Raw genomic sequence first — 14,756 nt, 5'->3', positions numbered from 1 at the left:
GGTGTACTGTGAAACTGCATGCTGCTTGTGATGCCACAGTGAAGCGGTGTGCTGTGGCATGCTGGGTGTTACAGGCCTGCTTGGTCGCAGGCACCTGTCTCCTCCCCAGCATGGTTTCCCTGGGCCAGGGGAAGGTCCCGCTGGCACAGCCAGTGCTGCCTGGTGCTGTGCAGCCCTTCCCGTGAGTGAGCTTGTGACTCAACAGTGGGTGGTGGCAGAGCTGGTCAGGGAGACTCGATGTGCAAGCTGGTGCTCAAAATGCAATGTGAAAGGGGCAGATGGCTGATGTGCAAGTGAAGGGAAGCTCAGCTGTGGCCTTGCTGCATCTGACATACCACAGCTCTGAAATTGGACACTGAGTCCTAATTTTTCTGCTTATGCTGTGTCTTACTTATTGGAAACCTCTCTGCCAGTAGGTGCTGGGCGTTGCGGTGGCTAATGCTGTCTGACCAGCTCTGGAGTGATCCTTGTCCATCAGCAATGCTGCAGCCTGGGTGGCTGTCACTGCAGTATCAGCACCTGATCACAGGCTGGATCTTACTGTCCAAAGTAAAAATCCATAGCCTGCTGCACACCCAGTAAGCAGTAAAGCATTAGGTCCCAGTTTCGGGGGGGGAAGTATTGCCTTACAAACACAGGAGTCCACATGTGCTCTGCTGCAAAGCAGCACTTTGCTAACCACCAGTGCAGCCTTTCTCAGGCATGGTGTGGCAAACCTGTACATAGCTGGGTGAGTACATGTGAGTCTTAACAGCTGAAGAAATTGGTGATGCTCTATGTAATTACAGCTGCTGAAATGCGTAACTATTTGCAGGTCTATGGTCTTGGTAAGATCCAGTGGATTGCAACTGGGGCAGCAAGATAATGAGAAAGAAGGAATGTTTCCTAATATGTTGCAACTGTACATTTAAAATAAAAATAAGGTGTTCTATTTTTTATTTTGTTTTTATTATAATTATTCTATTTGTATCAATAGCTTTTTGTTTCTGTAGAAAAACAATGTGTATGTTTTTCAGGTTTGGGAAAAATTAGTATTCCAGACCACCTAAGAAACATAAAAGATTTAGGGTTGCTCAAAAATGTTCACATTGTAGGCTTTTTTCTAGATGAAATGCTGAAATGTGCTAAATATTTTGTGCACATGAAAGCAAATGTGGTGTTATGATCTCTTGTGAATGCACATCATGAGGGGAAAAACTCTCCGTTGATACTTGTGTTTTGTCTTTCTGAATAGCTCATAGTGAAAATTTTTAGAAACATTTTATTTCACCTTACAAAGGAAATCCCTGATTGTGAAAGATTTGAACAGGATTTTCATGCTTTAAGGTTCTACTGAATATGCAGTTAAGCAGGCTCGCCCCACTTAAGGTCATTCTTAATCTAAAAAAAAAAAAAGTTGTATCAAGGACCAAGGGCACTTGGGCAGACAACAATCTCACCTTGAGGTAACTAGAGAGACATGAAAAAGCATTCTCAGTGTTGGAAGGCATTATTGCTGAGTAAACACACAGGTTGTGCTGTTGGGAGTGTTTCCCACTTTGCACGAGTATTTTGCAGCTGATTATTAGCAAGAAGGATAAAGGCTATCACAGTAGTGAGAGATCAGTATGCTAATTGTACTTGTCTGATGATAGTCAAACTTTTGAAAGTTATTTACCATACTAATGCATCTCCTGATTGATGCTGATGTAAGTCTTATGTGACCCTTAGTAAAATATGGTTTCGTGTGTACAGACACAGAGATATTTATAGCATATGTATGTGGCGTGAGGGAAATATTTCCAGTCTTTATTCTTCTATAATTTCCTTTTTTCCATACTGGAAAGGGAAGAGGTGAATTGTTTATTATCCTTTGGGAACACACTAATCTGCTGTTTCTCACCGCAGCCTTACATTTACCTCTATTTCCTGTTGACCTGCTGTTACATCATTTTGTATTTCACTCTAAAATAGCCAATATAATTTAAAAGACTTAATGAAACTGACTTTTGAATAAAATTTTAAATTTTCCTGTTACTCTACAAGACAAGGAGTTAATTTTAGGTTTTGGAAACTTACATTTTGGCCTTCGGAGTTTGAGGTCTGAATTTACCTTTGGCTCAAGTCTTTTTGTTAGATTGCATCCATGCAAATGTCAATTCTGATTTTCAACAGACAGCAACTTGTATTTGTAGAAGTTTCCTTTAAATGCATGCTCGTAGATGCTCATGGGGAGTGCAGGCAATTCAGCTGTTGTAGCACTGTCTAAATGTTTCCTGTTTATATATGTAATCACACTGTTACTGTGCAAAATGTTTTTTTACTGGATGAAGTGTGTGTTGTGCAAATCAAATGAAAACTGGTAATTTCAACAAAGTCAAAAGCGAGTCCAGCTCAGCTGAAAACAAGGCTCCTTGGAGCCCTGCTCCCACTGAAGTTAAATGTCAACATAGTGGTGTGCTGTAGTAGCATTGCTTGGCCCTGGAATTCTAGTGTGTAAGACATCTAGCATTTAGAAATTTATAGTATCCAACTTCTAATGGTAGAAGCTACCGCACATTGTAGCCTCAGCTACTTCTGAGCTAGTGAGGTTTTTTTGTCCTGTCTTCTTTAATTTTTGAGAACATTCAGATTTCATGACCTACCACTTGGAGATAATTTAAAATCTTGCTTAGTCTGTGCATGAAGATGACACGTAGTCTGGGTTCTGCTGTAATGCTATCAAGGTATCATGATGTCATGTTAAGACCATGCTGTCATTGTACCAACCAGTAGTTTTAAACTAAGTTCTTTTTATATGGCCTTCATCAGAATTTTGTGTTTTTAAAAAGAGAAAACGTGAGGAAAATGTTCACATAACTACTATTTCTTTTGGGTCAGAAATTGAGTAAGAAAGCTTTACGCACTGATGCCATATGAATTCACAGGGAAATGAGAAAAAAATCTCCATTTTCTTTAGATATGTTGCCTTTGCCAGCTGAATATAAATTTTGAAAAGTATACAAAGTTTATTTAAAATGACAGGTTATTTGAAGTGCATACTATCTTTTTACAAAATATACAATCAACCAGCTAGTTTATAAACATATCTATCAAAGATCACAATCAATGCTTTTTTCAAAGAAGATTTTATGGTATCGGCATGTCTAAAAAGAACAGACACTTTTACAAAATTTTGTAGACTGACAATGGGCTTTGTAGGACACTTTGGTACTTGTTTTATTTATTTTTACATCTGTAAAGGAACATGTATATATAGCTCTGACAGATAAATTATATTTTTCTTATGATTTTATCAGTTAATTGAATAATTATGGTTACATAAAATATCCAGTGCCACACTAAATCCATATACTCATTTTTAAGACATAACAGTTAAATAGTTACTCTTCACCTTTCTTGCTTTCCTGTACTCTTTACCTGTACTTCTAACAGAGATAGCCATGGATACATGTGAAACCAAAGTTAAATAATTAAAAAATAAAATTAGTGGTAGTATGCCTCTAATCTTGGAAAACCATGTGTGTTTTTTTCCAAAACTCCAGAGGTTTACCTGCAGAGGTGTTTGTTGGTATAGACAACATGGTTGGTTTGGCCATCTTTTTATGATGATTTTCCAAAACTCAAGAATAGGGTTTGATGTTAAATTTTATTTTTTTCCCATACAGAGAAATCTGAAACTCCTGTTAAGCTCTGCTAGTATGAATCTGATTAAGGTTTCAAATTCTTAGAGATGAGGTGTTACATACAGACACTGATTAGAAAGTGTCAGCTATCCAGTTTTCTTGATTACTGTTCTTTCACTTACTAGAATCTGTGTTGCAAGACAAAATTCTAATACTGGATTTAAACCATGGTTTGTGCTTTCTGCTGATATAGAAAGATGTGAAACATTTTTTAAAAACAAAACATAAAATAAAAGCTCAATATATTCTTGACCTCCAGTGCTAAAAAGAACAGCCTGTTTTCTGTTTGAAGTTGTCATTCATTGTAGTGCTGTTCCACATATCCCATTCACTTAAATTACAGGAATAGAGTACTACGCAACACTGGGGTTGACCAAACAAAGGTTCCTTTTCAATGGTCTATTTTTATGCTCCATTTATAATACTGTAGTGGGTATTTTAGGAAAACTACTATTAAGCAAATAGTTCTATAGTACTGTATTTTCAAGTATGTTTTAGCTGTCTGGTTTGGCAGCCCAGTTTAAGAAAACAAATGATAGGCTTTGCTGTAACAGCTCGTTAGACAGGAGGATGGGCTTGACCTTAAGGCCTGACTTGAGAGATCTGAGTTATCAGTTTTGCATGACCCTTGGCTAATCTCTTATCTGTGTGCTTCAATCCTTTATCTGTAGAATGAGGGATAATACTCTTTTTGCTTTCTTATATTGTAAACTCTTCCTATGCTTACTATGCGTGGAGCCAGTAGGGCCACTAGTGTGATGCTGACTTTGGTACTATTACAGTAATACATTCTACATTATTATTAAAGTAATTCCATAAAGATGTAATGTTAGGTGTTAAAGCGCATATATATTATTAATATATAAAAGTATAAACAAAAAAATGGACTTTCACAGTTCTGTGCTGGAGTCTGGCATTATTTCACCCTAAACACTGCCCTACACACAACCTGAATTGAGTAGTCAACAGCATGTCTAATTTCTTTGTCTGAATCGTACAGACCATTAAGAGTCCCCTTGGACAGGCCCTTCTTGAGACCACTGGAAATCCATCTCAGGTACCTGATGTTTGATTTGGTCTTTAACGTTCACTAGTCCTTATGAGAGCCAAAGAATTTATACAGAATGTTTCAACCGGGTAAGTTTCACATACATCTCCCATCACCACCACCCCCATTCCTAGGGTGTGAGCCAGGGGCCTTTGTTGTAGCTCTTGCAGAATGTGACAGACGGGACTGTTGAAGACAGGACTGCGGTGGCTCCGTCAGGTCAGCTGTTGTTGGTCTGGACTTCTAACTTCTCTATCAGTTTAATTGTTGCTCCTTTAAAACACTGAAAAGCCCATTATGAAACTGCTGGGGGGAAAAAAGAGAAATTGCCATTAATGGCAGATTTAGTAGTCTAATGTCTCATGCAAAATAGAAAATACTATTTATGAAGTATGTGGTTGAAATTTGGGGTAATGTTTCTTAATATGGAAATTTCAGGTTAAACAGTTAAGAAAAAGCAATCAAAAAGCCAAAAGCAAGGTGGCTTCTAATATAAGATTTTCTTCAAATTTTTTGTCCCACGTTTTGCCTATGTAACTGATGAAAAATCAAGTTCAATCCTCTTGTCATTTCAAGTGTTGTTGCAAAAAAGAGAGGCTGCTCTACTCATCCCAGTTTCCAACCACCTGTTGAAATTCAGGCTTAAGGGTCCATCCTGTTTGCATCTGCAAATAGCTTTATCCATATGTACAACTCCATTGAGATCAGTAAGATTACTCATGTGAGTCAAGTTACCCAGGCATGTAAATATTTGCTGAATTAGGACTAAAACTGTCAGGGAATGTAAACGTAGATGGTAAATCCTACTTAAGATAAAGGAGCTGAGCACCCACAATGATGACCGGAGTCAAGAGAGTTAGTTCAGGTGCCTGTCACCCCTTACTCCTCAGTCAAGCTTTATGGATTTCTAAACAGCTTTATAAAGCAGAATTACGTTTAGCTAAATGTCTACAAAATGTATTATGAATTAATAAGTACACTGGTTTGCTTTGTCACTGAAAAATCAGCTCCCCACAGAAAAAGCCAACACACTGAAAATAGCTTTTATCTTGATATTCTGTAGGGAAAATAATTCCAGTGTAAGTGCACATGTATCATTCAGCTACTGCAGTCTCAAGCAAAAATGCATTATATACTGTTTCAGAGCACATTAGAGAAAATATAGATGCTTTCTCCAAAGGAACTGGAGGAAGAGGGGTTAAATTTACTTTTCTTAGGAAGTGAAGCAAGCCATTCAGAATCGATTGGAGAAGTCTCTGGGCCTGAATTCCACTGTCCCTGTCATTCAGTCGCTGCATGCTGAGTGAATTGATCTGATTGCTTATCTTTTTAGGTTTATGCTTAAACTGATGAGGGAATCTCATTTAATCGGTCTCTTGTTGAAATGAATGCAGTGAGGAGACATGGCATTCCGTAGTAAAGCATCCTTCTGGTATGCCCCTCTTTCTCTTGCAGCTCAGTTCTGCCACTCAGTCTGCAGCCCCTCTGAGATTAAACTTAAGATATGGTAATCTTTTTTTCAGCCTCACCAACTTGCCAGTTTACCATCCCATATGCACATTCCATGTGCTTATAGGCCAGCACTATAGAGTGGAATGGTACCTTTTTGCATGGCTGTTTTGGGAGTGGCGTAGGCTCTTTTCACCAAGGCAGCTTATGCATCGACAAGATTCTTGGTATAGGGTTGTTAAAAGTTTGACTTTGGTGTCCTTTTCACTGTTAACCACTTAGTAAATGGAAACATCTTGGGTCCACAGAGTGCAGGTTCTGCCATCATTTATTTATGATGCTGTTATGCCTGGGGCTACAACGTTATTTTAATATATAATGAGTTCAGAAGATGCAAACCTACTAGCTGCATGTTTTATTCATTCTCAAATTGCAAGAGCGCCTTGGTTTCCTTTTGATGCCTACCCTATTTGCATATGCTACCTGTGCGCTTCTGCGGTCACTTAGTATTTGAATGTATATGCCCTCATCAGCTATAAAGCATTAATGCTTTGCACTTGTATAGCCTTTCATCCAAGGAGCTCAAAGTCTTTCGCTGACAATGATGAAGAATTACAGTCCCCTTTGAAGTGGGTAAATGCTACTACCTTCATGTTACTGACGGGCAGAGCGAGGTGACTTCGCCCTGCATCCAACACGAAAATAGCGTCACTGCTTCAAGTCCCGGAGCATCCTCTCCAGCTACCGCTTTGTGCGGGCCTTTACGCTCCCTACACCGTTTGCCCCGCAGCTTTGTCAATAATCTTAATCGTTTGTAGTGGCAGTAGCTCGCCCTATTTAGCAGACCCGTGAATTTCCCACTCCGCCTCGGGGAAGCGAGGGCGCGTTTGCGCGGGGAGCGGTGGCTGCGCGGGGGATAACGCGGGGGATAACGCGGCGGCAAGCGAAGATGGGCGCCTGTCCAAAGCCCCGTTTTCAGAACAAACCACCGGAGACCTGCCGAAATCACACCTGTGGTGCCTCTTAGAAGCCGTGTTCCGAAGCGCAGGTGTAAGTTAGGAAACGCGCTGATAGCGGAGAGCGCGCTCAACTGCGACCCGCACCGCGCCTCCGGAGAAACCTTGCGGGGAGGCGGCGGTAATTGCGCCCTCCCGGCGTTACGGCCCGACACGCGTGAATTACCTCGCCCACGCTCCGCCGGGGCTCAGGGGAAGGGCACCCTGGAGTGGAGCGGAACGCAGCGCCGGTGGGAGCAGCCGTGTCGGTGGAGCTTCCTGCGCAGGGCCACGCTGGCTACGAAGAGAGAGACGAGCAGGGCGTGAGGGGGGGGGGTCGCCGGCACCGCGCCCCGGTAGTGGCGGTGCGGGGGCGAGCGGTCCCGCTCTTCCCGGGATGGGACGACCCCGGCCCCGCCGCTCCCCGGGGGCTACCGATGCCCTCCGCCGCTCCTCCCGCGCCGGCTGCGGCTTCCCGGGAGTAGGTTTGCGACGGCTGCCTACCTTCCGTCCTCGTTTCTTTCAGCCCGCCTGAAGCTGCCAGGCTCCTGAGGTACCCAACGCCTCACCTCGCGCTGCCGCTATAAGCGGAGACGAAGCGCGCTGACCCGGGCTGCAAAACCCCCTCCTACACCGCGGGGCAGCGGCAGCCAGGCAGATGCGAACTCGTCCCGGAGGGCTGAAAGCCGCGTGTGGCATGCGGTTAGAGGAAACACGCCGGAGATGCCCGCGGCAGACAGGAATACACCACACCACCCCCCCGACACATGCCGTCACGCCGCGACATCGCTTACCTGGCCTCTGCCCGTCGGCGGGGAGGAGGCTCGCCAGGAGCAAAAAGACGATGCACAGGAGCAGTTGGAGTCTCATGTCCGCGGTCAGCGTAGAGGCGCGCTCTGAGGGCGCGTATATGCGTACAGGCGAAGGAACGTATAGAAAACCGGCCCGCGTGGCTGTAAGAGGCCGGCAGCCCCCCCTGCCCGCCTCACGTGCCAGTGACAAGCCGGGGCCCGGCCGGCAGCGGCGCGTTCCAGCGGGGTTAGCGATCAGGCAGCGCGCGGTTCCTGCCTGCACTGCCGGCAGTGCCTCCCTCCTCCCTTTCCTCTCGCTCTCTCGCTCCCCCCCCCCCCCCCCCCCCCCGTCACGTCACTCCCCCTTATTTTCCATAAGCAAACAACGCAGGAATGAAAAGTCCGTGTAAACAGTAGCTTCTGTCAATGCGCTAGGGGCAAGGAGCCTCCTGAACAATGCAGCGACTTCGCTTTAAATTCAACCCAGGCGGGGGAAAAAAAAAAAAAAAAAATGTAAAACAAGCCCCGATGTTCCCTCCCCCATTTGCAACTGTTTAAACTTTGCATTGCCCATATTGGTCCCACATGCAGAGCGCAGTGGCAGGAAGTCGTGTCTGTGTGTTCCCCCCCTCCTTATCTCTTTATCCCTCCTGAAAGCGGGGGCTGGGAAGCCCCCCCCCCCCAAGCACGGCGCTCCTCGCAGCTCAAATGCTTTCTCTCTTTTCTAAACTAGCTGCGAAGTTGTGGCTATTCAAAGTGAAACTGGTAGCAGTTAAGGCTAATGGGTCTCTTTTGTACCGTCAAGTATTTTTAAAGGATCAGAATATTCTGGAATTAATTTGCGAGATTTTTTTTTGTTTGTTTTTACCTTGTCGGGATACACGATATATCTGTTACAACAGTGCTATTTTGGGGAAAGCAGTTTTGGATGAGACATTAACGTTTGCATAACCCACCTGTACATTGCATTATATTTGTACTAGATGTATGGTGAGAGCTCGCTTTAACAAACCACGCTGCAAACAGCTGGTGTGCTAACCGTGCAGATTTGCAAGCCTGAAGAGGAGACAGACAAACCCTGCGAAACGTGTTAGCACCAGGGATGGTTTTGGAATCTAGTGAAATACTGGCACCGGTTAAAACTTGACTGGTCTCTTTCATATTTTCAATACTGTTTTCTTGGGATGGATTACTATCTAGTGATTCGGAAAATGAAAATTTGTGCTTTTTTGGAAAAAGTTTGTGTTTTAAAAGATACAAGAAGGAGTACTTTTCCGTATAGATGAAATACTACTATTATTAATAGAAAAGCATTATCTAAAGTGGTTCTTTGTCTGATTCCCTGAAGAGTGGAATATATGCTTTTTAATCCAATCCCCCCCTGTATTTTTTCCCCCCTGTTGTGTGTTTTCCCATTTTCTTTAAAACCCTATTTAACTTGATAGTACATGCTAGTCCCTCTTCATAGACTTATACATCATTACTGGGTTACATGATTTGTCCAGGTAAAGTATGTCTGCATGAATTAAAAGACAACTTGCAGCTTGAATACATGATAGGAATAGTTACTAGGTGTTGTTATTTTAAAATGATGTCAAGACTGCTGAGGAAGATGTCTCAGACAAAATAGTAACAAAGGAAATTCTCTGCTGGTTGATCACATTGGTCTGTCGTAAGATGTGTACACTTCCCTGTGTTCATCTGTACAGTTTGGCGGTCATTATATTTTCTCTATCTGTCAAATCCCTGGCCTTTAAACTAGACTTCTGTTTCATACTGATGCCACTAGCTCAGCTGAAATCAGGGTCCCGTGGTGCCAGTGATAGAATTGTCCTCATGAGCATATCATTTCAAAGATAAAGGTGGTGGAGAAGGAACAGAGATGGTGGAGAAGTGGTGTGGCCACTCTCTCACACAGTGAGTTTGTGACAGAATCAGGGTTACGTCCTCAATATCCTAAATCTCACTCCAGCGCCATCTCCGCTGGGATGCCTTCGGGGATGCGATCACTTGTTCACCATGAATGAGAACATGCTGGCCTCCTCTTTCATACAGCCCTGCAAATGATGATGACTTTCCTTCAGAGGTGAGTTATATAAGGTTCAGACTCATAACCTTAAGGTGAAAAGTGGTATAGACTTCAAAGTGATAGGGACTCTGTAAATAGCTAAAAGGGCAGAAAGAATGCATAGGCCATTGCCAGTCCCTCGGGCTATCTAGGCCTCTTCTGTACCTGTATATAGTGACCTTTACTGGCATTCTGAGGAGACATGACGTTTTAAAGGAATTGAGTAATTTAAGTGCAATATTTTTTTTTTTACCTTAGTTTACTATGAGCTGTTCATTCCAGTTACTCTGTGCAAAAGTTTGCAAAGGTTTATTTGAATAATAAAGACCAAGTCACTATAACGTATGCATCACAAATTTCTTGTAATTTTCATGTAACCTACAGCAATAATTTGATGCTTACCCACTGAAGAAATTTCTAAAATGTATTACAATCCCACTCTAGAATTTGTAGTTCTTTTGTAAGTTGCTTTCCTTCAGGTACTTACTTTCACGTGGTATACCACTACTTGAAATTCAGCAAAGAATAACTAGACAGAACATAGCGATGTAATAATTCTGCCTTTTTCCACAGTGTTTGCTGATGGGGGTTTTCTTGTTTTGTTTTGTTTGTTTAGGTGTTTTTTTTATTGGCTTAAGAGGAAAAGAAATGTAAAGTACATAGGAAAGCTGAAGGTCTGTAGATAATGTTTTATGAGCTAGCATATAATTAGTTCTTCAAATCAAAAGCTTCCCTTCTCTCTTATAATCTGAAAGGAACATGATAAAGGAATGATGATTTCAGCATTTATTTCTTATATCATTGCTATTTTTCCAGCAGGCACTCTTTTCCCTACCCCCCCCCCCCCCTGACAGGATCAAAATAGTCAAATTATCAGTTTATGTCCAGAAAGTGAGAAACATAGTTAGCACATCACAGAAATAATTTCAAAAGTTACAACAAGAAAAATTTAGGACTGTCTTTCCTGGATATCAAGCATTAACTGTAAGTAACACACATGGCATTGTCTTTGCTTGACACATTTCAGTAAGTCATATTCAGTACTGTTATCACTTCACTGAGAATTTCTAAGAATAAGAGTGGGAGAAATAAGGGAAAAGTGACCGAGGAAATACCAGATTATTTTGTCACACATAGGAAAACTTTTTTTTTTAATAATTTAAATGAGAGAGCAAGTGATTGGAAGCGCAAAAGATAAAATAATGAGTAGGAGCAGTAGAATTAATAGTAATAAGAAGTAGAATAAGCAGAGTTGGATGGAGAGAAAGATAATTGGGCACTTCCTAGTAACAAGTAAGGGATTAATTAGCATTCCCTATTGGGCTGCTAGTCAGAAATTAAATCCTACCTTTCCTTTGAAGGCCAGCCAGCACATAACTATAAACTCTAGTGTTTTGACTTAGAAGTGACAGATAAGATATAATATGAGAGTTTTTAATCAGATTTTCTAACTTTGTGTTCCCCAAATTCATCTGTCCTGCTGATCTGGAGGAATTATTTCACTAACCAGACAAGATCAGGGATAAAAATGTTTACTTCAAAAGAATTTAGTGAAGCAAATAATCAAGTCCTATGGCATATGTCATTAGGAAATGTTCTAGCCTTTTCCTAGTTCCTTTCTATTACATTGCAAGACAGTATATGAGCTGTGCGTCAAATGAAAGAAAAAATGAAAAAAAAAAAAAGTAAGTTGCTGCTTGAGGGGAAAAAGTTGGCAAAGAAATGCTCAAAGGGATAAATTTAGAAATGTTGTTTAGGCGTCTGTGATGTAGCTTTTTTTTCACCACAGATTTCATTGGGATTATTATCTCATGGTTTTATTGGGTCTATGCGCCAGCCATGAATATAAAGGATGGTTTTTCTTCAGCCCAGGGTACACCATCAGAAGCCAAATACAATGTTTACCTTCTTCATTGACTATAATCGTGAAGACTGCTTTTGCTAGACAAAACTCATTAGCTCAAAAATTATGATTTCATGAGAAAATGATGGACTTTGTCATGATTTTAATCTGTGCTTGGAAATGAAAACCTATTCAGAAACTAAAGCCTATTCCTCCTCTTTTGAATTTTATGCTTTTTCTGGAGGGATAAATAACTAACTAAATAAATCTGCTTCCTTGCCTGTTTGTGCTCAGCTGCCTTTCCTGCCTGGGGGTGACAGTGCTCCGGAAGAAAATGGTGGTCATCAGGCAGAAGGAATGTGCACCAGTAACCCGACACTGGAGACAGATGTGCTCAAGGAAAGGAAATGGGGGACGACTCAAACTAGGCAAAACCTTGTATAATTTTGACTTCCCCCCCCTCCCCGTTTGAGAGGTTTTCCACATGCATTGCAGAGATACACAACCTAGAAAGTACATTAATTTTAAACTGGGAAGAAAGTTTGGTGTGCCCATGGCAGCATCTCCAGGGTCTTACTGCAGTACAAGTCATAATCATAAGTTTTAGAATAATAATAAAAAGGAAAAACCTTCTCTGATAGACTGCAGTCTGTCTTACTTCTGTAACCCTACAATCTGTAGGGTTGATTTCATTTAATACAATGACAGTAGTATCAGCCATGCACCTGAATAATCATAAAGTCCTTGCTAGACAAACTGATTTCATCAGTTGCCTGCAGAACTTATTGATGGATTTTCCCCTTTTTTTGAGGAAAATACATTTACACAGGCTTGAAGTTGCACTTTTTTTTTTTAAGTTGTTTTCCAGCCTTAACAAGTAAATTTGATTCTAGGATTCATCTAGGATTTTATTTTTTATTTTTTATGATAGGATAACAAAGAGGTGAACTCTAGAGCAGATTGCCACCAGAGCGACCACATGTTCTGTTTCAGGCAACCCATTCAGGGTCAGATTCTTCTCTGGCACCGGTCATAATTTCAGAGCTTTTTTAATTTGAAGAGACATTTATGTTGTGTTGAATTAATGATGTTCAAGAAAAAAAAAATGCAATGCTTGCACAACACAAGGTTCTAGAATTAATTTTTATTTGCTGGTTAACTTTCAAATATGTAACTGCCTTACATATCTAGACCCTTTGTGCCCTGGGTTTCAGCAGGGAAAGTCTTTTAAAAAATGTATTTTTCATGTTATAATGAAAACTGTCATAAGTGATCATGTAAATAGGTTACTTTTCTGCTACATCTTCTAACATATGCATTTAGGAAAGAGAGGTGCTTACTGCAGTATTTAATATACATGCTACTGTTTATATTTGCTAGGGAAAATTCAGTAAAAGCGGACAGATATATTTTTGTCCTAAACTCTTAAGTTTTAGAGCTTCATATGTGGTGAGAAAATTACTGTTTTTATCAAAATCTATCAATTTAGTTGTACAAATTTCAGTAAGTTTTTCAGACAGAAAGATTTAATTTCCTGGAGATCATTTTCTACATAATTGTTCTTCTGTTTTGAAACTGGGCAGCCACTAGCCACCGCAAAATTTTAATGCAGGAAGTGCTAGGACGTGCTTGGCAAATTTCTCTAGAGATTGTATGAGTAATTACTTGAGAGAGAATTTCAAATGACCCTCCAGCTCTTTGCGTATTTGTACTTCTGACTCTGAAACTGCAAACCAAATTTACTACCCAATAGTTTTGTTTTTTTTTTTTTTCTATGTTGCTTGCAGTTTACAATTAGGGATACAGTGTCTCATGAAGCAGCTCTATAGGAAGAAAGAGCTCGAGTTCCCATAAGGGGGTCTAGTGTCATGTTTTAGTATTCCAAATAGTTGACACCATTAATATGAACCCTCTACAAGCCTGGTCACCAACTTGCAGCAAGGTGAAATGTGCGCTTTATGTATGGATTTTCCCATGAGGGTTTGGACCTTTCTAGCACAGTCCTTTGAACTTTGCCTCCTGGCAGAAAGATGGCAGCTCCGCCTTGCTCTTCTTCAACAGCTAGGCTGTGGAACTGCTTTTTTGTATTTTTCCTATCTGAATTATTTCTTTATCTGCTGTGGTCAGGAAGGTCAGCCTTTCTGTTGCCCACACAAGTGGTGAGTGATGCAAAAGCAGAGAAGGTACGTATGATTTTTCACTTTTCCAACCTTCAGGCAAGCTGAAAAGCAGGAATTGCAAGCTTTTGTTCAAATAAAAGATACCAACACATGGAAAAGAACAAAGGCAAGTAAGTCAAGCTTTTATTTAGGAAAATGTTGAATTTCTCATTGAATTCCTACATTGTTTGTCCCTTGACTGCTGTGTGGGAAAGGCCAGCATTTACCAGTTGCATATTATATAGTTTTGTTTATTGAAATGTTTTGCCATGCCTGCTCTTAGTTAGGGTAACAGCACCTACAGGATAACTAGCCTTGGGTTTTCTATTGGCTCTTCTAGATATTGTATACTTCTAACAGATTTTCCAAGGGACAAGACTTATGTCAGACCTATCTATGCCAGCATATTTTTTTAATTACACACTCTGGATAATTAGGTTACTGCGCAGTGGTAACGAAGTCTACCCCACTGAAAAGACTGCTCTGAAGAAGCTGTCAATGCCTTAACTGCTGCACTTTCTCAACGAATGTCTTGGGGGTTTATTTTGCTAGTCTTGAAAGGCGACAATGGTTTGCACTGGTTTTGCTTCTGCAGTATATATGTGTATTAAATAATAACCATTTCTAACGTGAATAAAAGGCAGGAGGCAAAGTTCAAAGTAAATGGAATTGATCTCGGTGTTCACTGCAAGGATCCTCGCGTTAAGCCCTCAAAGAAGATCTTGAGACTCCAGGCTC

General features: G+C 41.1%; 1 protein-coding gene across 3 annotated transcripts; it reads right to left on the bottom strand.

Annotated features, from left to right (window-relative positions):
- Positions 1-2,969: 2,969 nt before the first annotated feature.
- APELA (apelin receptor early endogenous ligand) lies at positions 2,970-8,251 on the bottom strand. Of its 3 annotated transcripts, XR_012835311.1 has the most exons (4): positions 7,952-8,251; positions 7,345-7,455; positions 6,810-6,847; positions 2,970-5,019 (listed from the first exon to the last, which is right to left on the bottom strand). XR_012835311.1 is itself a non-coding variant. In XM_075751812.1 (3 exons), the coding sequence occupies exons 1-2, from the start codon at positions 8,025-8,027 to the stop codon at positions 7,367-7,369; spliced, it is 165 nt and encodes a 54-aa protein (XP_075607927.1). In that variant the 5' UTR covers positions 8,028-8,251; the 3' UTR covers positions 2,970-5,019; positions 7,345-7,366. The 3 variants fall into 3 exon arrangements, 2 of the variants coding, with proteins under 2 accessions (XP_075607927.1, XP_075607929.1); XM_075751812.1 differs by lacking the exon at positions 6,810-6,847; XM_075751814.1 differs by lacking the exon at positions 6,810-6,847 and having other exon boundaries at positions 2,970-5,016.
- Between the last annotated feature and the right edge of the window lie 6,505 nt (positions 8,252-14,756).

The sequence above is a fragment of the Balearica regulorum genome, chromosome 4 (genome assembly GCF_011004875.1).
Source record: "Balearica regulorum gibbericeps isolate bBalReg1 chromosome 4, bBalReg1.pri, whole genome shotgun sequence".
Lineage (NCBI taxonomy): Eukaryota > Metazoa > Chordata > Aves > Gruiformes > Gruidae > Balearica > Balearica regulorum.
The sequence above is the reverse complement of the archived record's forward strand: the minus strand, read 5'-3'. Positions and strand labels throughout refer to the sequence as shown.